The sequence below is a fragment of the Brettanomyces bruxellensis genome, chromosome 3 (assembly GCF_011074885.1).
Source record: "Brettanomyces bruxellensis chromosome 3, complete sequence".
In the NCBI taxonomy this organism is placed as follows: Eukaryota; Fungi; Ascomycota; class Pichiomycetes; order Pichiales; family Pichiaceae; genus Brettanomyces; species Brettanomyces bruxellensis.
Genome location: NC_054684.1, coordinates 216,640 through 243,204, shown reverse-complemented (window position 1 = coordinate 243,204; position 26,565 = coordinate 216,640). Strand labels below are relative to the sequence as shown.

The 26,565-nt window shown below is 35.6% G+C and overlaps 12 protein-coding genes across 12 annotated transcripts; 6 read left to right on the top strand and 6 right to left on the bottom strand.

Annotated features, from left to right (window-relative positions):
- Positions 1 to 731: 731 nt before the first annotated feature.
- BRETT_000088 (uncharacterized protein) lies at positions 732 to 2,036 on the bottom strand (the record flags this gene model as incomplete). Its single annotated transcript, XM_041278661.1, has 1 exon — positions 732 to 2,036. The coding sequence occupies one exon, from the start codon at positions 2,034 to 2,036 to the stop codon at positions 732 to 734; it is 1,305 nt and encodes a 434-aa protein (XP_041134856.1).
- Positions 2,037 to 2,207: 171 nt separating this feature from the next.
- BRETT_000087 (uncharacterized protein) lies at positions 2,208 to 3,044 on the bottom strand (the record flags this gene model as incomplete). Its single annotated transcript, XM_041278660.1, has 1 exon — positions 2,208 to 3,044. One exon carries the CDS (start codon positions 3,042 to 3,044, stop codon positions 2,208 to 2,210), a length of 837 nt encoding a protein of 278 aa, XP_041134855.1.
- Positions 3,045 to 3,214: 170 nt separating this feature from the next.
- BRETT_000086 (uncharacterized protein) lies at positions 3,215 to 4,063 on the bottom strand (the record flags this gene model as incomplete). Its single annotated transcript, XM_041278659.1, has 1 exon — positions 3,215 to 4,063. The coding sequence occupies one exon, from the start codon at positions 4,061 to 4,063 to the stop codon at positions 3,215 to 3,217; it is 849 nt and encodes a 282-aa protein (XP_041134854.1).
- Positions 4,064 to 6,170: 2,107 nt separating this feature from the next.
- BRETT_000085 (uncharacterized protein) lies at positions 6,171 to 7,682 on the top strand (the record flags this gene model as incomplete). The annotated part of the gene is made up of 1 exon (XM_041278658.1): positions 6,171 to 7,682. One exon carries the CDS (start codon positions 6,171 to 6,173, stop codon positions 7,680 to 7,682), a length of 1,512 nt encoding a protein of 503 aa, XP_041134853.1.
- A 1,227-nt stretch (positions 7,683 to 8,909) lies between these two features.
- BRETT_000084 (uncharacterized protein) lies at positions 8,910 to 11,399 on the top strand (the record flags this gene model as incomplete). Its single annotated transcript, XM_041278657.1, has 1 exon — positions 8,910 to 11,399. One exon carries the CDS (start codon positions 8,910 to 8,912, stop codon positions 11,397 to 11,399), a length of 2,490 nt encoding a protein of 829 aa, XP_041134852.1.
- Positions 11,400 to 11,553: 154 nt separating this feature from the next.
- BRETT_000083 (uncharacterized protein) lies at positions 11,554 to 12,531 on the top strand (the record flags this gene model as incomplete). Its single annotated transcript, XM_041278656.1, has 1 exon — positions 11,554 to 12,531. One exon carries the CDS (start codon positions 11,554 to 11,556, stop codon positions 12,529 to 12,531), a length of 978 nt encoding a protein of 325 aa, XP_041134851.1.
- A 1,035-nt stretch (positions 12,532 to 13,566) lies between these two features.
- BRETT_000082 (uncharacterized protein) lies at positions 13,567 to 17,694 on the bottom strand (the record flags this gene model as incomplete). The annotated part of the gene is made up of 1 exon (XM_041278655.1): positions 13,567 to 17,694. One exon carries the CDS (start codon positions 17,692 to 17,694, stop codon positions 13,567 to 13,569), a length of 4,128 nt encoding a protein of 1,375 aa, XP_041134850.1.
- Positions 17,695 to 18,885: 1,191 nt separating this feature from the next.
- BRETT_000081 (uncharacterized protein) lies at positions 18,886 to 19,986 on the top strand (the record flags this gene model as incomplete). Its single annotated transcript, XM_041278654.1, has 1 exon — positions 18,886 to 19,986. One exon carries the CDS (start codon positions 18,886 to 18,888, stop codon positions 19,984 to 19,986), a length of 1,101 nt encoding a protein of 366 aa, XP_041134849.1.
- Positions 19,987 to 20,118: 132 nt separating this feature from the next.
- On the bottom strand, positions 20,119 to 20,472 carry BRETT_000080 (uncharacterized protein; the record flags this gene model as incomplete). Its single annotated transcript, XM_041278653.1, has 2 exons — positions 20,119 to 20,321; positions 20,397 to 20,472. 2 exons carry the CDS (start codon positions 20,470 to 20,472, stop codon positions 20,119 to 20,121), a joined length of 279 nt encoding a protein of 92 aa, XP_041134848.1.
- Positions 20,473 to 20,947: 475 nt separating this feature from the next.
- On the top strand, positions 20,948 to 21,775 carry BRETT_000079 (uncharacterized protein; the record flags this gene model as incomplete). Its single annotated transcript, XM_041278652.1, has 1 exon — positions 20,948 to 21,775. One exon carries the CDS (start codon positions 20,948 to 20,950, stop codon positions 21,773 to 21,775), a length of 828 nt encoding a protein of 275 aa, XP_041134847.1.
- Positions 21,776 to 21,982: 207 nt separating this feature from the next.
- On the bottom strand, positions 21,983 to 23,158 carry BRETT_000078 (uncharacterized protein; the record flags this gene model as incomplete). The annotated part of the gene is made up of 1 exon (XM_041278651.1): positions 21,983 to 23,158. The coding sequence occupies one exon, from the start codon at positions 23,156 to 23,158 to the stop codon at positions 21,983 to 21,985; it is 1,176 nt and encodes a 391-aa protein (XP_041134846.1).
- Positions 23,159 to 24,704: 1,546 nt separating this feature from the next.
- On the top strand, positions 24,705 to 26,405 carry BRETT_000077 (uncharacterized protein; the record flags this gene model as incomplete). Its single annotated transcript, XM_041278650.1, has 1 exon — positions 24,705 to 26,405. One exon carries the CDS (start codon positions 24,705 to 24,707, stop codon positions 26,403 to 26,405), a length of 1,701 nt encoding a protein of 566 aa, XP_041134845.1.
- Between the last annotated feature and the right edge of the window lie 160 nt (positions 26,406 to 26,565).

Here is a 26,565-nt window from a genome sequence, read left to right as displayed (position 1 = left end):
AAGAAAATCATAAGGTAAAAAGTATATGCCACAAGACATCGATAAATCATGCAACTTCTTCATGGGCGAGAACAATATATCTATAAACCGAGGGGGAGGAAAGAAATTTTGAATTATTTAATGAACTGGAAAACGCACCCGTACACACGTCCTAATATCAATCCGGCGATGAAGAAAGCATGAATAATTTCACAGTCAGGAATTGAAAGACAGTATTCCTAAAGAAAAAGAGCTAATTGTTTGTGATGTACACAGAATACAAAACTAATCATGAAGAATTCGGACCAGCTACAAAGCCAGCCAAGGACAAACGTGAAGGATATATACGCGGAGCCTGTTTTTTATGACGTTAATATTTCACATAATAACAGCCTGATCACTAGACTCAAAGACATCACTTCACTTAGTTTTGGATGTTGCTCTGGTATACTTCAATTGACAGCTTGGAAAGGCGTTTTCCTTTTTCTAATAGCAAACTTGGTATCTGGTGTCTTATTTTATTTTTTAATCATCAGTGGTGCAAAAGCGTCAAAGCAATACTTTAAAAAGCCACTCTTCTCAATTTTCATAGGTGATTTCGCTCGATATTTTTCTAGTTATGTGATGGCTTGGTGTTTACTTTACGCTCTTGTTAATTGAAATTTGGTTATGTTGTACTTTTTTCATGCAATGTTCAATTTTTATATAACGTGATGATGATGCAGAAAACCTAAGCTTTATTATCATTGGAATCATCGTGGCATGAATATTTTTTCATAATCAGATTCTAAACGTTGATATTGCTTCTCAAAAAATTCACCTTTCGCTCTTGTGCGTTTAAAGCGGATGTCGATTTTTTCAGTTGGACGAACGCCTGGTGGTAACTGGATCCCTTCAATGTTGAGGAAATACCGTAGGCAGCTCGATCGACTAAAAGCAAGGTCATACCTAGGATCACATGTACATCCATGCTTCATTCTGCTTTCTTCATCTAATGGGCACGACATTCTGTATAATGCATCACTGTAACCAGTTGATGGTATCCAAAGTATTTTGCTTTTCGGAGCGTATGCGCTTAAATATAATGTTTTAAGATTATAATCTGTCCATCTATCGTAAAATATTCCAAGAGCGGAATCCATGTATTCGAAAAATAACTTATAATGCTGCGTTCTCAATAGATCCATATCGATAATTGCCATGTTACTTTCTAAGTTGCATAGATTATATTTGTGCACATCCTCCGCGTCCCTGACAAAATCTAGCATATGATCATCATTGATAATCTTCCCTTCGTCTGTGGCCATAAATTTCTCGAACCATTCAAAAAGAGTTCTAACACCAAGTATTGATTCAACAGGTGCATACGAAAATCCATAAAGTAACTGTTCATCAGTCATTTTTTTAAACATATCCTGCTGGATATCGCATTTTACTTCGGTTCCAACGTCCACATTCCAAACATATTTAAACTGTTGAAGTGATGGTAAAAACTGAAATCCATATGCAGCAAATCGATTCTTTAGCTTAAAGCTAAGATATCTATGATTTGGAATCAATCCATAATGTCCTGCAGTCATTCCGTTTGTACGTAGATTACCTATTTCAATATCCTTTGGTAGCCCAAAATGTACATTTTGCAAGGTTATTTCTTCGAAATGAACACTTCCTGATATCATATGATCTAACCTTGATTTAAGCTCATCAGGAAACTTCTCCGATCCGGCATCAAAAAATGCAAATACCCAATCATAGCCATATTTTCGGTTAAAACTCCCTTCTATGGATCGAACTGTCCTTAAAAGGGGCTCTACCGTTGTTATATCTGGAATGTACGTGTAAAAAGTGCCATTTTCTTTTTCCAAATAAATTTCTTCATTCTCTTCACCGATTTCCGGATATAGTTCTTCGTCCTGCAAAAGTGTATGTATCTCCGGTATTGTGTAAGAACGCAATGTGAAGCCCTTGCTAAATATCCACAGTACAAAGCCACATATTAAAACTATCAACATTCTCCTTTCCCTGCGAAACAACCCTATTCGAGATACGGAACCCATACTTTCAGAATAATATGAATATTTACATTAAGCATGATAATAATAGGAAGAAAAACTAGCACAGCATCTGTATGAAAAATCTTGAAAGCTTACTTAGGGTAGATCAACGAGGTCAGAAAAATACTATCTTTTTTTTTCGTCAATATTTTGATCATCTGTTAATTCCAAAGCTCACAAATCCTTGCTTTCGGAAGTCGAAGCATCAATTTTTTTCACGCAATCGAAAATGAAGGCTTCACTTATAGAAATTAAGTTTAAAATGTTGTTGCTTTCTTTATTTTGGTTGTAGCATTTCGCCCTCTTCATTTCATCCATAAAATGCCTGATATCCTGCAAGTCCTGGTACATTTTCTGGTCGGATTCATAAAGTCTAATGGAACCTTTCTCCACCCTCTCCAAAAATGATATAATGCCATCCAATTTTAGCGCAAGTTCCTCTAATGAAAAAGTAATATTGTCCTGCGCCTTCGTGAGTATGCCATTATTCGAATCTCCGGCTCCAACATTTTTTTGCGCTGTTTTCAAATCGTTAAGTGCTGTATTTTCTACTTTGAAAGAGCCAAGCGTTATCACTGGAATCGGTTTAAGCGTTTTTATATTGTAGCCTTTAAGATCTGAATATCTTCTATCTATGACAAGATAAACAACTGAATCTGGATCTAAGATATACTGTGTATTTTCAAGCCAACCCTGCACTTCCTCAAGCCAACTCACTACGGACTTGTCCATATCAATGATGTTATCGTTCACGGTATAAAATCCTACAATATTCAAATAGCCATATACTTGTTTTAGTATATCTAACAGTGTGAGTAATTCATCCTTTGATGGATTATTCAACTCTCTTGAGATAACGACCGAACATTCACGATTTTTGACCACCCCAAAAAGTATTCCTCGAGGGGTGACATTCACATTAAATGTGTCCTTAGCTATAGTTTGCCTAAACTGATGTTCAGATATATTCAATAATGAAAGTGGATGAACCAGAACTTTCTGTATGCTCATTTTGTTTGAATATATGTTTATCTTGTTTAGATATGGTTGGTATAGACATCTAGTGATATCATTTAGAGAGCCGAATCTGTGAAAGCAAAAAAAAAAAAATAAATGAAGAAAAAGTGAGGGAAATGTGCTGAAATCCTTAACCTTTTAATTAACAAATATACAATAAGGGCCTAATCTATGGACATTTCGTCATCTGATTCAGTGGGTATATATTCCTGTACTGAACCACCATCAGCTTTGTGAGCTGCAATGTCAATATATTCGTCCATTTCATTACTTTTCATGCGGATATTTGGCATGTTTACATTGTTACTTGGCAATGATACATCGTATTGACAACATTCATTATCGTCTATCATTTCTTCATCTCCATCGTCATCCAGTTCAACAATATGTCCTGTTAAATTGTGTTTGTTGCCTGAAACCCACCTTAGATACGCATTCCATAACAATATTTGTGGATTTATGTATGGAATTACGGCCGTATACTTTTCCAAATAAATTTTATAATAGTAAAGCCTCTCCTCCTTTTCATTTCTAAATATCGTATCCCTTTCCGCACTACCCCGCGACAGAACAAGCATTTTAGAGATAAACTCCCTGATGTGTGAATTCTCCTTCAACTCTGGTATCACAAGCTTCTCTAGGTCAACATTTTCAACATCCGTGATCGGCTTTCCTATTGACTCAATGGAGCTGGTATCCCCGTCACCCTTACTATTGTCACGAAGAAATTGATCTATGTCCTTTATCACAACTTTGTCTGGGTTCGAATTATAGCTATCATAATCTGGTATGTTTCTATTGTTGCTCCCGACAGAACCAAAAATGTTTACTAAATGGTTATGCCTATGCACACTACCGGAAGAGAGCCTAAGATCTGCAATTTTATCAATTAGCCGTCGCTTAGTTGCATGTGGATAATCGTCAACACTATTATTTAACAAATGCTTCTTATGACTGTGTCGATCTCGTCCCATAGGGTTTTGAGCTAATGGTTGGTACGATAATGTATCCATTTGTATCATTCCTAAGTACTATTAAAATGCTGTGCAATATCCTTCACATTTAATTCGTTTTCAAAAAACTGAACTTATTTTTTTCCTCTTTCGCCCGACCCTTTTGCTGGTTTTACCGTAGTCCTTTCATATATAACACTCTTTTTCGCTTTTTTTTGCGGGGATGCAGTTGAATCAAATGGGCGATACGGGAATAATCTAGAAGAGTATATGCTTTTAATTGCGATGGACACGTCGATAGTCCTGTAAGAATTTGTGTTTTTTGTGGTCTGTTTTCTCATTTTGTCTTTCACTGGTGAATTCTACTCAAGCGCCGGAAAGGATAATGCTATATTTTTTTTACTAAATATCTACCCTGATATTTGAGGTGTTTGACAACTTTAATATTAAGTAATTAGTGTTAAACCAAATGAACGTAAGCTATCAAAAAAATTGGATGAGAGAAATTTGCATTTTGACCTTCTCTTCAAAAAAAACATGCCCAAATGATGTTTTTTTTGGCAATGAAATAATTCCAAGGATTTCCAGTCGCATTTTTTTTTACTACATTTCTATAAATTGCAATTCCGCGAACTTTGCTCTAAATATAAAATTTCTTTAATTACGTGGACGTACGTACGTAAGCAAAAAAAAATTAGAACTCTAGCTATCGTAATATTTTTACCAATCTTCCAATACTTTGTCCGTCATGCATGTAATCGAAGCACTCACTGTTCAAGCGTTACAACAGAAAAAAGCCAAGCAAATCCAAAATTTCTTGCGAGGTCCAATATACGTAGTCAATTTGTGTGACAAAAAAACGGAGTATGTTCCAGAGTTGATCTTTAAGCAAATTACATTTTGAACCATATTAAATGCAGACGACAATTGTTTTTTGAAAAAAAATAAATGATTCTGGTAATACGTTTCATTGATTCAGTTAAGAAGGAATATACATCCGGTTTTCCCCCTTTCACTGTCTTTAATATTTATTATCTAAATGGTAACGCACCATTGATCTTGGCTGCAGATGATATAGTTTGAGAATTAAATCACAAAATAAGAAATGATTACTATTAGAGGGGAAGGAAGAGGAAAAAAAAGGGGGGGGGGGGAAGGGTGCGAGAAAAAAAAAAATTTAGTAGTTAAAATTTATGAACATGGCGATGAAGTTAAGAAAGATTCCGCTTAATGTGTTCATGCTTTCTTAACTGTTTTGCAAACACAGAAATGTCAATCCCTAATTAGTTGTAGAGTAGTATTACGGATTTCACTATTAAAAATATAGGTTGCGACATTAATGAAAATTATTATTCATATTATTACTTGCTGTCGGCAGGTGAAAATGTATACCGCTGGAAGTCTATACCTCTACTTATGAATAGAAGTTATCCGATGACCCCTAGAGAAACAATTAATTGTTGTTCAAAGTTACTTGAAAGGACTCGTGCGCTTACGATTAATTTCTGAGCCAAGAGACGGAAAGATATGAAAGCCGTTTTGATATGGGGATCCAAAATAATCCCGGCATATGTTAAAGCACGAGGTCTACGAAACATAATTTTCGCCATTCTCTGGCATTGTGATGGGTAATGCGTGTCGGAAATTTTAAATGAAAACTATTATGAATATCGAGGTACGTTCGGTGAAACAAAATAATATGAAATTAAATTTAAAGAAATCGAACTATGGGTGTTTGTGCTATTCAAAGGAAGAACGATTTGCAGTCTTTCGTTGGCTCCCTAATTTTTTTTTCTTCCCACCCGTCAATGTTCTGTTCCCACGTGCCTATTTGAGAACAATAGCTGAAAAGGGTAATCAACGAAGCTCAGATAAGGCTGAAAGCGAGCCTTTGAGACAGCAGAAGAAAAAGCATGTTTTCCCCCAACCTATTAGCTGTTTATGCTCGTGCCTGATTATAATAATTATTATAGTATATTTTTTCCCCTTTATTTATCAAGTTCATTTACGTACTAATAATGTTGCAGATATAAAAAGGGTGGTTTGACACGATCTAGTATTCATACTTTAAAGTATACTGTAGAATAAATAAAAAAATTATTTCTATTCGGTTCATCTAGCAGGCTTTATACCAGCTGTATTAATAATCAAAGAGCAATATTATAAAATGTCTGATAAAAGTGTTATTACCGGCAAGGAAGGGCAAACGCGAGAAATTAATTGTGAATTTCCAGAGAATGCTTCTGATGATCCTATTTCCTATGATGAGGAGGGCCGTGCAGGAAGATTCCGGCAAAAGAAGTCCTGGTCAGATATTTTCACTATCATTTGTTCCGGTTGTGCTTTGTTATCAGATGGTTATCAAAATAGTTGTATGAATATGCTTAACTCGGTGTTCAGTGTTGGATATCCTAAAGCGTATACTTCATCGGTGAAGACTAGAGTTTCTAATGCCTTGATGATTGGTGAAATTATTGGCCAAATTACCGTTGGATTGACATGTGACTACTATGGTCGTAGATGGGCTATTTTGGCTACCACTTCCATTATTGTTGTTGGTTCTATTCTTGCCGCTGCCATGCATGGTTCGACGGTTACTGGAATGTTTTGGATGCTTACCGTTGCGAGAGGTGTGACAGGATTTGGTGTCGGTGGTGAATACCCTGCCTCATCCACATCTGCTGCAGAAGCGTCTAACGAAGCCACAAAAAGAAGAGGTGGTGTCATTGTGTTAGTTACAAATTTGCCATTAAGTCTTGGTGGTCCATTTGCTTTAATTGTTTTCCTTATTGTGTATGCCGCTACAGGTTATGGAAAGCATCTTTTGACTTGTGCCAGAATATTACTTGGTATCGGTTGTATTTGGCCTTTGGCTGTCTTCTACTTCAGATGGAAGATGGCTACCCCTCTATTATACAGAAAGAGTGCAATCAAGAGAAAGGTTCCTTACCTGTTGTCTATTAGATTTTATTGGAAGAAATTAATCGGTACTGCTGTCTGTTGGTTTATGTACGATTTCATCACTTTCCCTAACGGTGTTTTCTCTTCAACTATTATTGCTTCTGTTTTGGATGACACTACCGATTTGACCAAGGTCGCCGAATGGAATCTTCTATTGGCCGTCTTCTCCATTCCTGGTGTGCTCGTTGGTGCATACTTGGTGGACAGAATAGGAAGAAAATACACTATGTGCATCGGTTTTGGTGGTTATGTTGTTATGGGTTTAATCATTGGTTGTGCCTACAACAAAATCAAAAAGATTGTTCCTTTATTCATTATCTTCTATGCTCTATTCACAGCCCTTGGTAACGGTGGTCCAGGTGATGTTTTGGGTCTTGCCTCTGCAGAGAGTTATGCTTCACCAATCAGAGGTACTTTCTATGGTTTCTGTGCTGCATTTGGTAAAGCTGGTGCTGCCATTGGTACACAGGTGTTCACTCCAATTCAGAACCATCTCGGAAAAAATTGGACTTTCATCATTGCTGCTATTTGCGGTGCAGTCGGCGTTACCTTATGTTATTTGTTCGTTCCTCATCTTAAGGACCCAGATTTAATGGTTGAAGATGTTAAGTATTTGAGATATGTGCGTGCTCATGGCTGGACCGGAACATTCGGTATTAAGGAAGAGCAGAGAGAAATCAAATCGAAGGATATCGAAGCAACTGAGGACAAGAACTAATAATACATTTTTACCTAGCTTTAGCTTTATTTTCCTTTTAATTGCTTTCCTTTAATATTATACATTAGAATATAACGTTGGGATGATGTAATAACAATGAAGATTATCCAATTTAAACAATGAATGTTTTACGTAGAAACTCCGCTGTAACTGAAATGTAATTAATGATTTTAAATTATCCTGCGATTCTTATTGTCGTACTTATTTTGTGCTTCATTTATTTGTTCATCAATAAAATTATCTTCCCATGTATCTCTTTCTTCTTTTAAAGTGTGATATTTCTTAGTATGAAATGAATCCTTTATCCGCAAAAGCTCACATACTTTCCATTTTAAAAACCGATTTAATAGGCCATAATCACGTAGTATAGATATTGCACCAAAATAACCGCAAGAAAGAAATGTTCCGAGGAAGCACCCAACAACGACTTGATCAATAGTGTGATACGAGAAAAACAACCGTGAGTAAATTATTAACCCGATACCCAATAGAAGAGATGTAATCGCACCAATTTTGTATATCCTTTCTATACGATATGGCCACTGATATGACATCTTAAGTATCATATACGTCGAGAAAAACATTATGAATTGCGAATGCGATGAAGGCATCCCATAAACAAGGTGGCCGTCTTTCTTAAATATTTGACCTTTAATCGGCCTAGCAAACCTAATTTTTTGCTTCAGTAGCGTACTAATAAGATCATTCACAACTTGTCCTCCTGCAATTATACATGGTTCTAATTCTCTATCTGTTAAGAACCATGAAAATAAAAATATAAGTATAATAATAGGAAGTATTGATGATAATGCTAAAATTAATGTCCAAGGTTGTTTTGGATCATAAACGATATATGTGTGATCAAAAGGGATATAAGTAGAGTTTGCCATGGTGATTTATTATTGAATTAGTTTCTTGCTATCCTCTTCATCACCTTATGACTTTGAAATGGTTTTAAATCTACGAGTGTGCTTCCAGCTGAAGTACTTCAGAATTAAACTTTTGAAATTCACACTTTTTAAATTAGATGGGACCCGGCATCTCGTCACAGAGCGAACACAAAGAAACGAAATTTTAAATAAATTATCAAATCTTATAAATAAAACACGGAGAACCCTTCCGGAAATTTCTGAAAATACTACCAGCTTTCCATTTTAATTAAAGAACTTGCATTATTAAAATGATTATATTATTACATGGACAACAGTATTCATTTTTGTATTTAATATGAGTACAGATATAATTACAGCTGTCTTGAGCCGGCTCAAAGCACAACCTTCAACTGATCAGTTACGCTCTGCACTCTTCCAGATCGATACAATAATCTCCAAGCAAGAAGGACGGGCAAAAGATCTCAATCAGCTTGCTAGTTCAAACATAATTTTAGAATATACTATTCCAGAGACATATTTATTACTTGATGATGGCGCAAAACAAAGTATTTTTTCTATTCTTTCGAACAGGATTTGCTTATACCAGTTAATCGTCAAAATAAGTGCTGATCCGAAGAATGAAGTTTACATTAGAGTTCTAGTAGAACTTGTGTATTCGAGACAATTTGTTGATATTTTCTCAGAAATAAATAATCAATCATTGCAATCATTTAGAGAATTGGAAAAATTGGTGACTTTCAAAATTCCGGAGACTTTAAATAAATGTTATCTGCAGCACAAGACAAAAGAACTGGAGACAATCACAGCGAAATATTATCACATCATATTCTCCAGCGTATTGAAGGAAGTTCATGATCACGATGTGACGACTCTTTCTAGATCTGCAAGAATTTTGGATTCGTTATATTTGGCAGACCCTAAACTAATTAATTTTTTTTTTCATGATATAAAGATTCATCGCATGCTTTGTGATGTGTACAATCAGATTTCTACAGATTGGCGATTTGTCAAAGTGTTGATTAGCTATATGGCCAATCACCTTGATGATAGTGATTTGTCTATTAGGGCATATTACTTTATTCTTGATGATCTCTCTTTTAACCAACGTTCGACTTTGTTAGAATACGCCAGATCTATAGGTCATTTGCCATCATCCAAGGTTATTTTAGCCTTATCATTTAAAAACTCCGAAGCATCGGATAATCAACGCACTTTTTACAAATTTTTCCTCGAATGCACGGTCCAGTTTGGATCTAAGAGTTATATTGCGGAAACACCCACTGCAACTCAGCAATTCTTTACCCGATTCATAATTTGTTTGGCTCATTATTGTACAAGGGAGCAACTAAATTCTTTATCACGTGATAGTTCTTTTATTTGTGCTATTTCAAATAGGTTGGACTCTCCCCTAAACTTAACACGGGAGTTGGGAATGTGTTTCGCAGATTTTATTTACGGCAGGATAAAAAAGGATGGGTCTGTTTTATTTGATATAGTAGATCTTCAGATTCGAGAAAGAGCAATTTTTAGTGCCTGTGAACCAATAAATATTCAGACCAACGGACGCATTCATAATTCCCACGAAGCAATAAGTTATCTTCAAAATAGAAAAATGACCACTGATGGCGCGATATGCAAAAGAGTCATCACGCTAAACCATCCTGAAGGGAAAAGTTCGAATATTCGCTCGAAAGACAACAACATTCATAAGGATAACACTGTTTCCATACCCGTTTATTTGAAAGAGCTTTCTTCTTACATGAACGCGGATCAACAAACTGATAAGTTTGCATATGAAAAAATGGATGTTGCATTTGCCATTGCTCCCCAAATGATTAGATCTAAGGCCAACACGCCAGAATTACGATTTTACAGTACATCTATACTACAAGATGTTATATCAATGTCTAATTCCGCCGATAATGATAATTTTAATACGTGGAAATTGTCCACTATGATTGCCTTGAATGTCGGTGACTTTGATAACTGCTCCAATGCCTCTGTTAAAGCTTTCTTGAATGGTGATATTTCAATGAGTTCGAGATTGATGATTTTGACCTCTTTAAGTCTTAGTTGTAGGGAGCTGAGTGGCAAGTACAACGATAATTTTGTGGAGGGAAAGGATGGAATAGAAAAATTTACTCCACAAAAATTACCGGAATCGCTTCACCAACAGTTTATGCAGTATGAAAGCTCTGACTCACCGTTTTTTGAAACACCAGATAAACTCCTAGCTTTAAATTCTGATATGAAAGCCTTGCGTGTTGATGGTCAAGTAGTGAGAGTGTCTTCAACCCTCGAAAAAAAGTTAAGCAAATCAGAAACCAAAAATTGTGTCGCCGGCGATAAGAAAAATACAGTTTTCATAAACAAAAAACTTCCCCAATTATTTTATTCGTTGGCAGGGGTTTGGAAAGTTATTGACGGTTTCACCGGGAGAGGTTTTAACCTTGGAACCTTCTCAGCAATCCTAAATTCCGAATATTTTCATAACCTTCGCCTTATATATGAGTGTGCAATTCCTTCGAGCATTGAATTGCCGGGAATGACGAAAGATCTTCTCCTTTTAGTTTCCAATGAGTTAAAACAAATTGCTTTTAATAAGAAGATAAATCAAAATGAGTTGTTACATTTATTCGATTGTGTTCAGGAGGTTCTTGATATTGATAATTCAGTTGTACCATTAACTGGATTGTTCATGAACATACTTTACGATATTTATGGAACTTTGGGGCAACTAATCGAAAATGATCTAGTCGTTGACGAACAGTGTCAAGGAAAATGTGCGAACATTATCAAAAAGTTACGTAATCTTATATTTTAACTTTTCTTCGCTCCAACTCAGCTCTCTCGCTCATCTCTGTGAAATTTTGATGTTGTTCGAATGAAGTGCATATTTCACAGTTCCGGTAGGCATTACCTGTTTATAGTGTGATATTTACTGATAAATTCATTTATTGATATAATATTTACTTTCTATGTTATCAAGTTTCAAAAAATCTTGCACGAAGGCATCCGATGACGAAATATCCATAATCAGGAAGCAATTGATCGGCAAAAGCTGGAAGACCACCGATGAAGCTCTTTCAGCCAGTAAAGGAAGGGAATTGTATGTTACTCTTCAATCAGTGTTTTCTAGGCCACCAATTCAAAGTAATATATTCCGAAATTATATGAAAACACACATGAAATTCGGAAGATATATACCATACGGGTATTCTATGATATATTGTAACCCGACACACTTTGAGTCCGAAATAAGCCCAGATGGTTACGACAATTTTAATTCTCCAGTGTTAAATAATATAGAGTTTTTTAGAAGAAGAATGTGGGTCGGAGGTGAACTGATATTTGAGCCGGGAAACCGTCTTAAGTTTGGAGAACGTGTAGACTTCGAAGAAAAGGTCACTAATGTAAAAGCATTCAACAAAAACTCTACCATATTCGTTGATTATCGCAGGAATTATTCGAATATGTTTGGATTAAGTTTAATAGAAAAAAGGAGGTTATGCTACTTAAATGAACTTTATTCGGAAGCCGAAGAAACTAGCTCTGATCTAATTACCCCTGATCATTTTATTTTTGTGACGCCCAGTTTGATAACAAACTTTAGAATGAGCGCTCTTACTTTTAATTCGCATCTTCTTCATTACGATCTCCATTATTGTAATTCAATTGAGGGTTACCCTAAAGTTGTCGTGGAAGCACCATTACTCCTTGAACTGGCATTACAATTCTGGCTCAATTTAACCAATAGTCAGATCTCACTTCGCAAAATAAAATACAAAATATCCAGACCGTTTTTCACCAATGAAAAGCTGAAGATATGTATTTCTAAAAGTTCTAAGACTCAAACGAACATTTGGCTTCAAAATTTAACAGGACAATGTGGATTTGTTGCTACGTTAACTGTATCGCCTTCGGAATTCAAAGAACAATTGCTTTCACACAGATAGAGAGGTGAATTTTTGACTTCCTGTTCTTTCCATTTCTTCCATTTTGATGTCGGCTTCGGATCAATGTCTAATACGTGAACTTCGTGTGACGAAAGGTTTATCGTAATTGACACATCCCTGAGAGACATAGAATTTCGAATGACGTCAGTAACTTCCTTGGGTGATGATAGCTGACGAAGAGCGTTATGCATATCATTGCAATTTTTGTTCTCTAATTTGTAGAGAATTCCAATCAGATCATAATGTTCGCTTATTACTTGAAATAGACTATCGTATACCGCAATATTATAACCTTGTCTTTCCAATTCGTTTTGAAGATTTCTACACCATATTCGAACCCCGTCCGGCATAGATAGAAGTAGAAGAGTACAGTTTGAAAATTTCTGCTTTTTTAATATACTCTGGGCACAATTCCTGCATGTTTTGAAAAATGCGGGCGGCTTATATAGCCATTTCGGTTTGAATTCAAGAATGAATTCTTTCTGATCTTCTTTTTTAAAAATGTAAAATTTGTAGTACTTGCTAAGACAAATTTCATGATATGCCGAAATTTTGTGAGTAAATATATCATCAAGAAGTAATACATCAGTTTCCAATCGATTTAGTTTAACAGAAGCTGGAGATTGTCGCTGAAGATTATCCATAAATTGCCTGTCTACGGATAGTATATCCGTACGCGGTATATATTCACGTAATTTTTCCAATTTCGAGGAATTCATATATTTAAATACTTCTTTAGTCAATAGCTCGCACGAAGTTAGGCGAACCCTGATCACCTTGTGTGTGAAAAGTGGGTTATGTGGTCCATTGTATCTATATACTGCGTTTGCAGAACCCTTAGCTGTATATTTCCATAAGTTGTAATCTTTTAGTTTTAAAGTATTGTAATCACACATTATATGCAGTCCCTTTGATTTCACAATTTCATTAAGTTCATAAAATCAGTAATGTACGACATTAATTGATAATACACTTCTCAGAAATATTTCTATTCGAGAGGAAGGGAAGTACAAGAAAAATTCACTCACGTTTATTTTATTGTAAAGAAATTACATCTCGATAAGTCTCAATCAAAGCATTTTTACCCAACCGTTTTGTTATGTGCATTTTTTTTTCTTCGCTCATACTGATGTATCGCTTGATAATATTGAGATCAATAAATGGTCTTTTCACCAATTTCATTATGTGTGAAAGATGGCCTACCGCATTCATCTTGGGATTTAGTCCCAACCAATGAGACTCTTTATCACTGATATGGTTTTGCAACGCGTATAATCTTCTATAAGTATATTCATTTGCAGGAGTAACTTTGTAAAATGAACCTTCAATGTTGCATCCAATAACTTCAAATCCTAAATCGGCACCAGGCGGGATAGCAAGAGTATCTAACATGCTGAATATTGAGTTTTTCCGATCACATAATCTCATAGCTGTAGTGTAACCATTAAATCTGAACACCGATCTTGTCAATAATTTCAATCCCTTCATAGATTCCGGATCGTACGGATCATATTCCAACAAGTGTAACACCGAATCTTCATCGGCCGCAATAATGTATAATCCCCCCTCGTGTACTATGAAATCACAGGCAGTCAATGAAAGATTTTGAGTCTCTTTCCCCAGCTTGAGCATTCTATATGGTTCCGCATCAAATCCATATAAAGAAAGGCCATCAAATGCATCACCAATGATCATCATGTCTTCAAATGACTTAACATCCTTTGTGTATAGTGACGTATCGGTAAACGCAACAGGGACAGCATTTCCATCCTTCTTAATCGTTCTAACCAACATTCTTTGGGCTTGCACCAAGGAAAATCTTCCAGAAATATTACACGATCCAAGAATTGAACCTCTAGAGGATTCACTCTTAATAAGCTTCAATCTATTTTTAGCTTCTGGGTGGTTGGGATCTGGAACAACGTCAATAATTTCATAAACCATCCACGAACCTTTGGTAGCAAGATCTTCAACCCGATACTTTCCCGAACCAACAATAACATAGTTTTTGGTATCATTCATGGTCTCAAAAATATTGAGTTTCATAACTTTAAGAGTTGTGCATACTTCATTATCTTCTAGTTCAACTTTGTCGATACTTGTCCAAGTTTCGGGGCTAAATAAATGAACTCGCGCCTTATAGTTATGAGCATGATTTTTATTGAGGTCCACTCCCTGAATTTCTTCACCGTCCTCATCTTCAGGTAAAAATCGAATTTTCGACATAGTCCCGACTACGTATGTGTTTGACTTATTATCGTAATCAAGCTTGGTGATAGTCTCCCCAACTGGAATTTTTTTTATTGAAGCCCTATTGGAATAATCAAATGAATTGTCAAGTTGGCACATTCGACACGATTTCTTGTCATCAATAGCGATTACACCGTTTTTGCATGTATCATAGTTGAAGGGGGCAAAATATAATACAGGAATATTTCCAAATTTCAACAATCTAGGAACAGAATTATGCTGCCGAAGAATTAAAAATGCCTTATATCCTGTTACCATCACACAGCTATGACCATTAAATTTTTCTATCTTAAACATATTACGTTCAATTCGGGTGGCACTGGAGTAAGAATTTTCAGGTGCGCCAATGACGGGAAACTTGAAAATGTCATTGCTCTTCATCAATCTGTATGTGTCCAATGCAAAATCATGATACATTTCATATATTATGACCTCACCACCATAGGTAAGAATAAGAAGATAATCCTTACTGTAGAATGAATCACCTATACTTGTAAACATAACCTGCTTGATGAGAGGATCAACATCAGCTTCATAATTTGGATTCATTGCAGTGAGTTGTAAATTGTCAGGAAATGTGTGAATGTCTTTAAACTCATAAACCTTTTCCTTGTGGTTCTTTTTGAAAACAAGAATTCTATTATCAGCCGTGACGATCCAAAATGTTATTTCCTTTTTGAAATTTGTTGGATTTAATTTTGAACTCTCATTCGGAGCCGGTTCCTGAGACAAGTTAGAAATATTTTTTAGAATGGATGATTCAGTAATCCAACCGTACGTAAAAATCATATAATTCAAAAGGGCCGGTAGATCTAATTTTTCTAGCTTTCTGGTTTTGAAATTGCATTCATAAATGTTTATCTCGCCATTCTTCGTAATTATAATAGCATAACGATCGTAAATGGATGCTGCGTTTATTTCATTGTCGCACGTTATGGAATCCACAAGCTTGAACTTAAAATTAAACATATTTATTTTGTATGGAGTAACTTGAGTAATGAGCATCTCACGTCCTGTGTATATTGTGCCAAATTGAATACTGTATTGTTCTTTGTCAAAATCACGAGAGTACATATCCCTGTATTTCTTATCAACAATAAACACTTGAGTTTTGTAGGTTTTGAAATCAGTGGTGATCAGATATTTTGTAATATCCCTTAAGTCATTCAACGTCCATATCTTGCTTGCACTCGAGAATTTCAATGTAGATCTAATATTTGGAATGACGCTTGGATTGATTATGGACAACGCCGTGTCCTTTTCCAAACCAGAAGAACAAATTATTGCATTTTCATTTAAATTTGGATTTGGAAGTCCAAACACTTTACTTTTGGTTGTTACTTTCCCAATAGTAAAATCTGATGTCGGTCCACAGTTGACTAATTTGTCTATTTTAGTAAATGTGCAGCTGGTTAATGGTCTGTTTGATGTCTGTGAAGTCTCATCTTCATGGTAAAGCCAAGAATCTTCATCTTCTTTCTCTATACCAGCATTGCTTTTTGAAACAGTTCCCCTCGTGGGGACATTATAGTTCCAATGAAGCAATATACTATCTGATCCTTGGCAACAAAGAAAAGCGGAATTACAGTCCTCGATGTTTGTAATTTGCAAAACATTGTTGACAGACACGTTGCAATAGTTGGCTTCTGGAATCTCAATTATTTTATTCAAGTTCGAGATTCCACCAGACTCATTGAAGCTTAAAACATAAAATTTTCCAATCTGTGAAATAAGTAATACCTGATCGTCACCAACAAAACTAACACTACAGCCCTCACACTCTAAATTCAGGTCAGATTCATCTCTTAATTTCATGTCAGAGGTTTCAGGAAAGTATTTATTTGTATAAACACCCTTTATTGAGCCGAGAGAGTTCACATGTAGAATCTCGTTCGAGCCAATTAAAAGAAATCCATTGATGGGGCTTGGTAATGGATATATCGAATTCAAATCGTATGGTAAATTTGGAAGCACCATGATGGAGTCAGCCTTATGTGTATCAAGATTAAGGGACAAAACAACAACTTTCATATTGTCCTTCAATTTTGGTAAATATCCGGCCCATGAAAGTCCCTCTGGGGCATATAATATTGCAATTGTTGGTTCTCTGTACGAGTAAAGAAATTGATAATCCATAATATTTTTCACGCCTTCATGTAACTTAGCACCTGAAATGAAAAAACTTGGATCGGATATTTTCTTACTTCTCTTAAGCTGTGATGGACTAGCATTTGCTAGTATTCTCTTCTTCAAATTCTCTCCATCGTCACGTTTTATATTCTCTTCTATAAACGACGATTGTTTGGCAGATTCTTCGTCTCCTGGTTCGAAACCGAAAGCAATTCCGTCCATATCTGGTTTGTAAAATGGTAAAATCATAAAAATTCCATTCAGCTCAATTGATGTGCATATTCCATTTGGATCTGTCCTGTGTCTTTTTTCGACATGCGCTATATTTTCAACAAGCAGAGCTTCGAGCGTAGGCTCATAATAGTGTAAACTAACAGTCTTGATATGATGAACAGACGCATCCCATTTTATTATACTTATTTTGGCGGATTCAGTACAAATTATCAAGTAGTCAAGATCTTCATTCTCATTACTTCTGAATTTAGAAATTTCGAATATACGACCCTGGAGTGTGTATTCGGTAACAAGTGACAATTTATGATGTTTGTCGTGTAGAGTAGAAATAATTTCATCGCCTATAAATGATTCAGCACCAGCAACCACATCATTTATCGCATTTCCTTCTTCAGACTCTAAGTCTTGTGGTTCCACTTCAATGAGCTTAAATATTTCTAGTACAGTTCCTTTTGAAATAATTAGGTTTTGGTCTTCTTTAGACGTGAAATGGCATGCTAAAGATGCTAAGCAGGTAGAAGGATCGATGAATTGGTTATAGACCTCCATTGTACTTTGATCTCCACCTTATTGCACTCTCAAATTATCCCTAATGAACCTCAACAAAGATCTAGAGCAATAACCTGCATATACAAGATAGTTAGAAAAAACTATGGTTGAAGAGTTTTCCATTTTTCCTCTGACTTTCTTTCTTATAGGGTTCTTTTTTCCCATCCCCAGACTGGTACTGAAACGACGCGCACAAGGTCAATCGTCCGAACGTTTAAGTTAGCAATAAAATACAAAGTGTCTATTTTAGGAGAAGGCACATTCATTCGTCACTTATGTAAGCCTGTATCCCTAGTTTTATCAGCTTTAAAAAATATAAATTACATATGTACATACTAATCTAAAGAGTATTTGACGGATTTTAAAGTTGATCAATAGGAATTTATGAAAAAAGGGTCAGTCGGACATTTATACCTGTTTTTTTTTTCGTTCCACGCAGGACTTTTTTAATGCAGAGGAGTTAATTCACGTAAAAAAATTAAGAATCGATGGATTTGTCTCTGTCTCAAATGTAGAATTATACACATGTAGAATTATACACCTTTCATAATTCTCCAGTAATTTGTATTCCGATTAGGTGTATGCAAAATGACCTCAAATAACGCTTTGGACAAATTTGCAGATTCAATGTACGTATGCTTGTTTGAAGAAACAGTTCCGAACCACTAAACTTTCACGTGTTTCAAGATGCTAGAGGACGTACATGTAAGCTTACCCTATTTTAGTTTCAATACTAACTACAGAAAATGTTTTAAAATAGTTTATTGGCCAGGGAACACACAGATATTTCTCCGGAAGAAATTATTACGCATAAAAAGACAGGAATGAAATCAAGGTTGAAACTGTCTGATAATTCACACAGAGAAAGGGTTTGGTCCCAGGAGATGCTATTTCATTATTTGAACATGATACTGGATCGCTTTAGTGATGTGCAGGGATCTAGTATAGGTTTATTCAGGAATAGTAAAAGTTATGGTCCAAAAGGTAACGTAACGAGAGTTGTTTTCCACCCTTTTAAATGGAATGGAGATTGGCACTTGGCAATAGGATTTTCTGATCTTCAAAAGATGTTGTTTTTGAATTGTTCTGGTGAGGAATTTCCATATGAACGGGGAGTGGGGTCATTCTCCCTTAAAGCAGTGTTAGCTGTTGAAGACTTTGTGCATTTTTTTGGACATAAAATAAGTAAGTATGCCCTTAAATATCCAAAGATCTATTCACATGTATTTGAACCAGTTTCTTCAATTAACGCTGTTAATTTGCTATCTGCAGTTTTTGCATTTTGTATCGACGAAATTTCTGTTACAAATACCTTTTGTGATCTTGAAGACAAGCCAAGAAAAATATGATGTTAGTGTGTTCTATCCGGTGCTTAAAGGCTTTGATCGATATGCCTACACACGATCTATATTAGGAAATAATTTTGTGGATGGCATGATTGAAAAATCGCAGAAAAATGAGAGTGAATTGTTGGATAAAGAACTTGGACTTACGCAAGGTAAGGCCCAAAGTATATTGGCGCCATCTACACAAAAAGAGGTTTTGGGGAAGTATGTTGACGATGATATTTCAACTTTGTTTTCAAGGCATGCTGCAGAGCAGTTCTTGAATTACTTGGTTGAGGTGGATGATTTCTACAAAGTTCCAGATTTCTTGGATGAGCTTGTGGAAATGTTTGAGAATTTGAGTCATGACAGCAGAACCAACCCTTCGTTAGAGCAAAGTGAAAAGCATTATTGGGAGTGGAATCTTTTAACGAGAGAAAATCTATACGCAGAATACACAAAAAAGACTAAGATGGAGTTCAATGAAAAGAGTTTGAAGGCTACTCTAAAGGCTGCTGACCACCGAAATCAAGTATTTCCATTGGTTTTCGAGAACTGTATTGTTTTTTTGGTGAATATCTCGACAGAAAAAAATAAGTTTGATACACATGTAAAGGTTGTTGTCATTTCAAATAGGGCCTCGACAAATGAACGTGCTGTTTTAAAAAATTATGCGTTGAAACGTCTTGTTGAAATGTACGTTTGGCAGTATAAGAGGCTTGTGAAGAATATTGATGTTTCTCTTCTTATTTTGAAGGATCATTCACCGTACAATGTGCTAATATGTACGCTTTACTGTCTCCACCACTTTGTTTTTAATGGGGATTTTTCACTTGACATAAAACCAGACGTTGCTACTTTGGATAACTATGGTATAAGGTTGCAACAGCTTATGCATGATATTGTTGGTAATAATGTCTCAAAGCGTAACGCTGACTACAAGGGAATGATCAAATACCTTCATTAAATCCAAAATATAAAGTTATATTCGAATTGCTCGCTGTATAAATAAGAAGATTTTTTTTTCTGAAGGAAGTATGAGTCCGCCCATCCTGTAGTAATTCCTAATTATCCTAAGTTTGACGTTTTCGAAAGGAAATCAGTGAATTAATATTGCTGCTCCACCACTGTCAATATCTGCTATTTCAAGATTGTCGATCTGGTGATATCTAAATCTCTTGGAAAGACTATTTCTTGACTGAAATATTCCAAAGTTTGAATATTGATTAATAGGTGTTGCAGAAGCAGTGGATGGTAGTAAGTTTCCAGGTGCACATGGATGAACTGTAGAGGTCACATTTCCTAAAGTTTAATTTTTGTATAGGTGTTAGTATAAATTGAAATTTTCGATCATATTGAACGTTATCTTGAACTTACTGGGTATTGGATGTGGACCACCAATGAACTTTATCATTGGGTGGTATTTTGTTAATGCTCCTAACGTTGCCTTCATTTTTCAATTCAAAGTATTCAATACAATTATGTATAGTACTTATTACAAGCTGAAAAGAGGTTTTAACCGAAGAGAAGTGGACTGTATAAGAATAATATACATGACTTACAAACTTAGTATTCACTATCTTACATTTTAATTTGTGAGGGTTTTCCGATCGCGGCAGCCTGACTCAGTACGTACGACACCGAGCCCGGAGCAACGGAAAAATGATAATCGGATGATAATCGTACACTTCCTTACATCAAATATTAATTATATTTTTATCCTCGGAAGGCGGCTTTCGCCACAAAAAAAAAGGATGAAAAAGAAAGTGTGCGTACTATTCGGTAAGCGCTATTCTATATGCTGTACTCTGTAAACATAAACGCCATAAGGTCTGATGTGTCTTTGCTTGTGATTACAGTGAATTGTTAAATCATTTGTTATTTTCAGCATCTTATATTTGAATTTTACGTGTTTTTGATTCTTAACAATGAATCACGATCCTTTGCACTGGGGTAGACCTTCTGATAATGAGTATGGTCCGTATGACTTTGAAATCGCCAATGCCACAAATGCGGCAAAGCCTTGCAAAAAGAATGAGATAAATGAATTTCCCCAAATGCACACACAGTCGCCAATGGTTACGGGTGCATCTGTTATTGCAGTGAAATTCAATGATGGTATTGTTATGGCAACCGACAAACTAGGATCATATGGTTCTCTATTGCGATTTGATAATATGGAAAGAATGGTTCAAGTTGGAGGCTCTACTGTGGTCGGTGTGTCTGGGGATATCAGCGATTTCCAGTATTTGAAAAAGATTTTGGATGAGCTAGAGATCGAGGATGGTTATGATATGGAGCAAGATAATCTCAAGGCATCGCATGTTCATGAGTATCTTAGAAGGGTGTTTTATAACAGAAGATCTAAAATGAATCCACTTTGGAATGCTTGTGTTGTGGCCGGTTTTGATGAGAAGGGGGAAACTGTTTTAAAGTATGTTAATCTTTTGGGTGTCTCATACTCCTCACCTTGTATAGCAACCGGTTTTGGATCTTACATGGGAGTTCCATTACTTAGACAGAAGGTTGATTCCGAGGATGATGTGAAAAATCTTGATAAAAAAAGTGCCATAAAACTTATTAAAGAATGTATGAGAATACTTTTCTACAGAGATGCAAGATCGTGGAATAAGTTTGACATGTGCGTTCTCAACAAGTCTACCAAAAAAATTGAATTCCAGTATGGCCTTCAATGTGATGGAATGAATTGGAATTTCGCAAAAGATATCAAGGGCTATGGATTGGAACAACAATAATGCTGTAATATCTACACCCATTGGCGAGAGTAAAGAAATAAGAGATCGAATATATTAACAAGCAGTAATGTATTAGACGTTGGATATGTATGATTGGTAAGTTTGGCACAATATGGTATAAATTGTATAATGTACTAAGATGGCATTGTATAACATGATGTTGATGTTGCTACAATAGAACTGCGATCCCAAACTTAGGATTCAAAGTTATAGAATATAACTTAAGCCGGGGAGGGCTATAGTAAAGTTGATTCCCAAAGCATATTTGCAGTTGAGATCGTTCAATTGCCTGAAAATAAGTGTTCTCGGATTAACAGCCGCTGGTACCTCTTTTACGTGAGTGACAATGACATTCATCGCTTTCAACGGCTGAAATTCTGATTGTATGTATACAACAGATTCGGCTGAATGTGAAATTGTTTTTTGGAGAAATTTTTTATCAAAGCAATACTTTCGTAAAGCAAGAAGCTCTCTTATAAGAGATGTTGGGGTCATATGACCATATAAAGGAGGTGGCTTGTCGATAGTAGAGCATTCAATTATTATTGTATTAAGTTTATCCTTCAATACCAGTGGTGATATTAATTCCCATATCTTCCTGTTGTAGTCTTTAGACGAAGAGTAATCACTTTCCAAATCTCCAAATATTATTATACTGTCTTGCGTTAATTTATCGGTTATAAGGAATGCAGAACTTAAAAACCTACCGTTTTGGATGTCTCCATGCGCTACAGGAAAGCATTCAACGTTGTAAAAATCGCACATGGAGTGCTCATCAATATATGGAGATATCTCATGAAGGTTTATCAACCCTTCACTAATTAAATCAGGCCAGACGTGACCGTTAAATAGTGAACTGCGAATCGTATTCATTGTTTGTGGAAGTCCATAAACATCTTTCGAATCTTTAAATGATGGCGAATTGATGACAAGCCCAGAGAGATGATCCAAATGGGGATGTGTTATAAGATATGCTGTAATTGAATTAATGATTTTCCAAGATGCTTCTAGAGGAGCTAGCGAAACACTTGATTTGGATCCAACGCAAGCAAATGGATGACTAACTTCTAGATTTCCCGTGTTCTGATAAAAGTTGAATTCCTCGTACTGTGATTGATGGTCATCATAAATTGAGATTATGAAATTGTCCTTCGGATTTTTGCTATCCCCCTCTAGTACAAGTTCTGATATCGCTGTGAGACCTGCTCCAGCATCAATCGCGAGAAGTGGTTTTCTCGCACCTCTTTCTTCGGCAACTGAAAGAATAATTTCACTGTAAGAGATGTTGGCCGGTTTTAATAAATATGCACAAGTTCTGCTTGAGATGGGTCCCCCGGAGCATCCTAAGATGGACAATTCAAATCTTTTGTGATTTGTGGGCATTTTAGTGAGAGTGTGCGATCTTTGCGATCGTCGTCAAGGTGCCTAGTAGTTTGATTCAGTCTTGCAGATCTCTCAATCGGTAATGTTTCCTTAGACTATACTTCCTTGAGTGCAAGGTGCAAAAAAAGAATCAGGCCGGTGCTTCAAGTAAATTGTTAGCTCCTGATTTGAATAAGAGTAAAAAGCATGATAACAATGCAGCTTTAAAATAAACCATGAAAAACCAGCATGTTCATGTGTATAAAAGAGTTCAATGGGCCCAATTAATGCATTATAATAGAATGCACCAATTTAATTTTTTTTTTTTTCCCCCCCCCCTACCTTCTTTCTTTCTTTCTTTGATATAAAGTAGCATAATAGAAATCTGGAGAAGTCGCCTAATTTTACTGATTACCTCAACAATGAACATGCTGTTATACTCTTAATTTGCTTGAACTTTTGCTTCCAATTTTTTTTGTATTTTGGTGATTCTAAAAGTAATATACCTAATAAGCATTACTTTGTTATATTTGACCTCAACCAGTTATTCTTTCATATACTTGCAAAATAATAAAGCGTAAAATTATATTTAGGTTATTCAAGAAAAGAATACGGAGAAAAAGTAACGCAAAAGCAAGTAAGGTAAGAAATTTATTTACCGCGTTTTCCCTAAATAAGGCATATTCCAGAATAAATCTGAAGCAAAGAGCTTTTCGGAAACAATCAAACTTCTCCCAAAGTTTAAATAAGTAATGCAATTAATCTTAGATGTTGCTTGTTGGGTAACCATGAAATTCTAGTGTGCAGAAAGAAGAAGATCGATTATTGATAACGCGTACGTATATTATGCATAGAACCAGCGATTGTTATTCATTTCATAGACTTATTTTTCGATTAATTTTTATTTGTAATTAATCATCGAAGCCTCCTCCTTCACAAATGTTGCATATTGTCATGTGCCTGTCCAAAATGTGCTTAAATTTTGAATTTGGACAGAAAAAAAAGGGTCCAGAAGATCCGTTATTACTATTTTTTATTTAAACTATGTTTCCCCACTTCTTCATCCCTCATAAATATTGTGCCGAACTGTGTAACCTCTAATATTCTTTTTCACTTGTAGCAGGTGCTAATTTTATCTGACTTCACTGAAATCACCTTGTTTAGTTTTTCCTCGGTATCAGTAGAAATACTCACTCAAAAAATTACGTTTTCCAAACCGACCACTATGGAGACCAAAATTATGATCAAGAAAAGTTTAGAAATTATTTACCTCAGCTTGATTTAGCATTTCTTTTTCTAATTCAATAGGATTGCTATGCAACGTTCTCCGTTGAAATTTCAGAAAAAGATGTCAGCAAGGCACAAAACAACAAGATCTCGGAATGGTTGTCTTAATTGCAGAAAGCGGAAAAAAAAGTGTGATGAAATCAAACCAATTTGCACTGGTTGTTTGAAAAGACACTTAGTTTGCATATATAAGGATCCGAAGTCAAAGAAAGGAGGAGTAAAAAAAAAATCATATTCTAAGGTCAAACGTCACGTTAGTTTTGATGATAAGGAAATATGTATGGATATTCCAAATATCGAACAAGGTGTTAAAAGCAACACATTTGATGCAACAGAATCCGAATATCCGATAAAAGTTAAAAAAGATGACGATCAAGATTTACTTCTGCATCCTGGAAATGGACAGCCAGATAAAATATACTCTTCTATAAGCTTAAAAGACATTGTTGGTAAAACAGTGGTTAACATTCTTGCAAAAAGCAATCTGCATGGCCTATTTGGTTCCAACAAAATTCTGCCAGGATGTAATCTTGACGATAATAATAGGTGTCAGTTTCCATCCGACATAGCGAGTGATCCATCTGAGTCGCCTAATTATTTGCTCAATCTCGATCCGGATATTGTGGAAATGCTCGTTGATAATGATCCATTACTTATCAACTTCTTCCCAAATTCTGAATCTCGACCATCTATCTGTTTAGATGGAAATTCAGATGAAATACAAAAAACGAAAATATATAGTTCAGAAACGAAATGTTTTAGCGGTGGGATCCCTGATTCTGTGCAAGTAAAGCTTCCAGTTGATTTGACATATAATGAGCTTTCCTGTTTTGAATACTACTGTAAAAAGATTCTTCCCGATCTTTCTATTTTACCACAGGAATTCAACTATTACTCGAGAATATACATACCAATGGCCTTCAAAGAAAAGGCCATTTTATACACCTTGGTTGGATGGGGCTGCAAGATGCGCAAAAATCGTTATTTAAGTTATCAGGTTGAAAACAAAGAAGCCGATAAATATATCTCATTAGTGAATGATGAGATTGATCGCAATAGCATTTCCCTTACAAGAGATAAATTCATCACCAATTTTGTGTGTTATATGCTATTAGTTTGTATGGAAATATCGTATGGTGATACTGTGAGATGGTCTGAATATTTTACCCGTTGTTTCAATATGATAAATAGAATGCCAGGAAATTTTAAGTATCTTTTAAATTCCTGCTCGACAGAGGGAGCTCTAATGGCTGAAAATTTTGCATATTTTGATGTTCTTGCGTCTCAGTCAAATAAGAACGGTACATTTTATCCAATAGATGATTATAGGGAGCTATTTTCTTCTAACACAAAGATGCATGACCCACTTCAGGGCTGTATAAGGCCAATCATTCTTCTTATTGGAGAAACTGTGAGTCTCTTGGTGGAATCAAGTTCATTAAGTCATAGCCTTGACTTACCAGATTGTGATGAATACGATTTTATGAGCAAAATGATGACGAAATCGATTGATTTGGATGAAAGAATAAAAAATGCAAAACCGGACTCAGCTTCCCTTAGGTTTCTCTATTCTCCAGAAGAGCTTGAATATCATCTGACATTGTTTGAAGTTTATCAACTATCAGCGCAGATATATCTTCGGGAGGTTATCCGTAAGTTACCTCCTGTTGTTCCGGAGATGGCAATATTGGCCTACAGATTACGTAATGAAATGAAAATAATAATTGAGTGCAAGCTGTTGAAAAAAAGTCTTGCATTCCCAATGCTTCTACTGGGAACTACATCAAGCAGACCGAAAGAGAGGAAGGAGGTGGCATTTATGTTCGAATCGTTGATACAGCATTGTGGCTACTTAAGCAGCTACCAGAAACTATGGATAGTGGTCCAGAAGATTTGGGATCTTAATAAAGATGGTGCCCTTTATGTTGATTGGTTTAGAGTTACAGAGCAATTTGGATGGAGACTTAATTTGGGAAGATAATGTATTCACATAATTTATTGAATATGTTGATTTAAGGGGATCGGCTCTATACAAATTCATACAGTGAATGAACTGGGAAGCACATGCATCTATTACAATATGCATAGTAATGATAATAATATGTGATGGCATATAATCTACCGAATCAGTAATCGATACG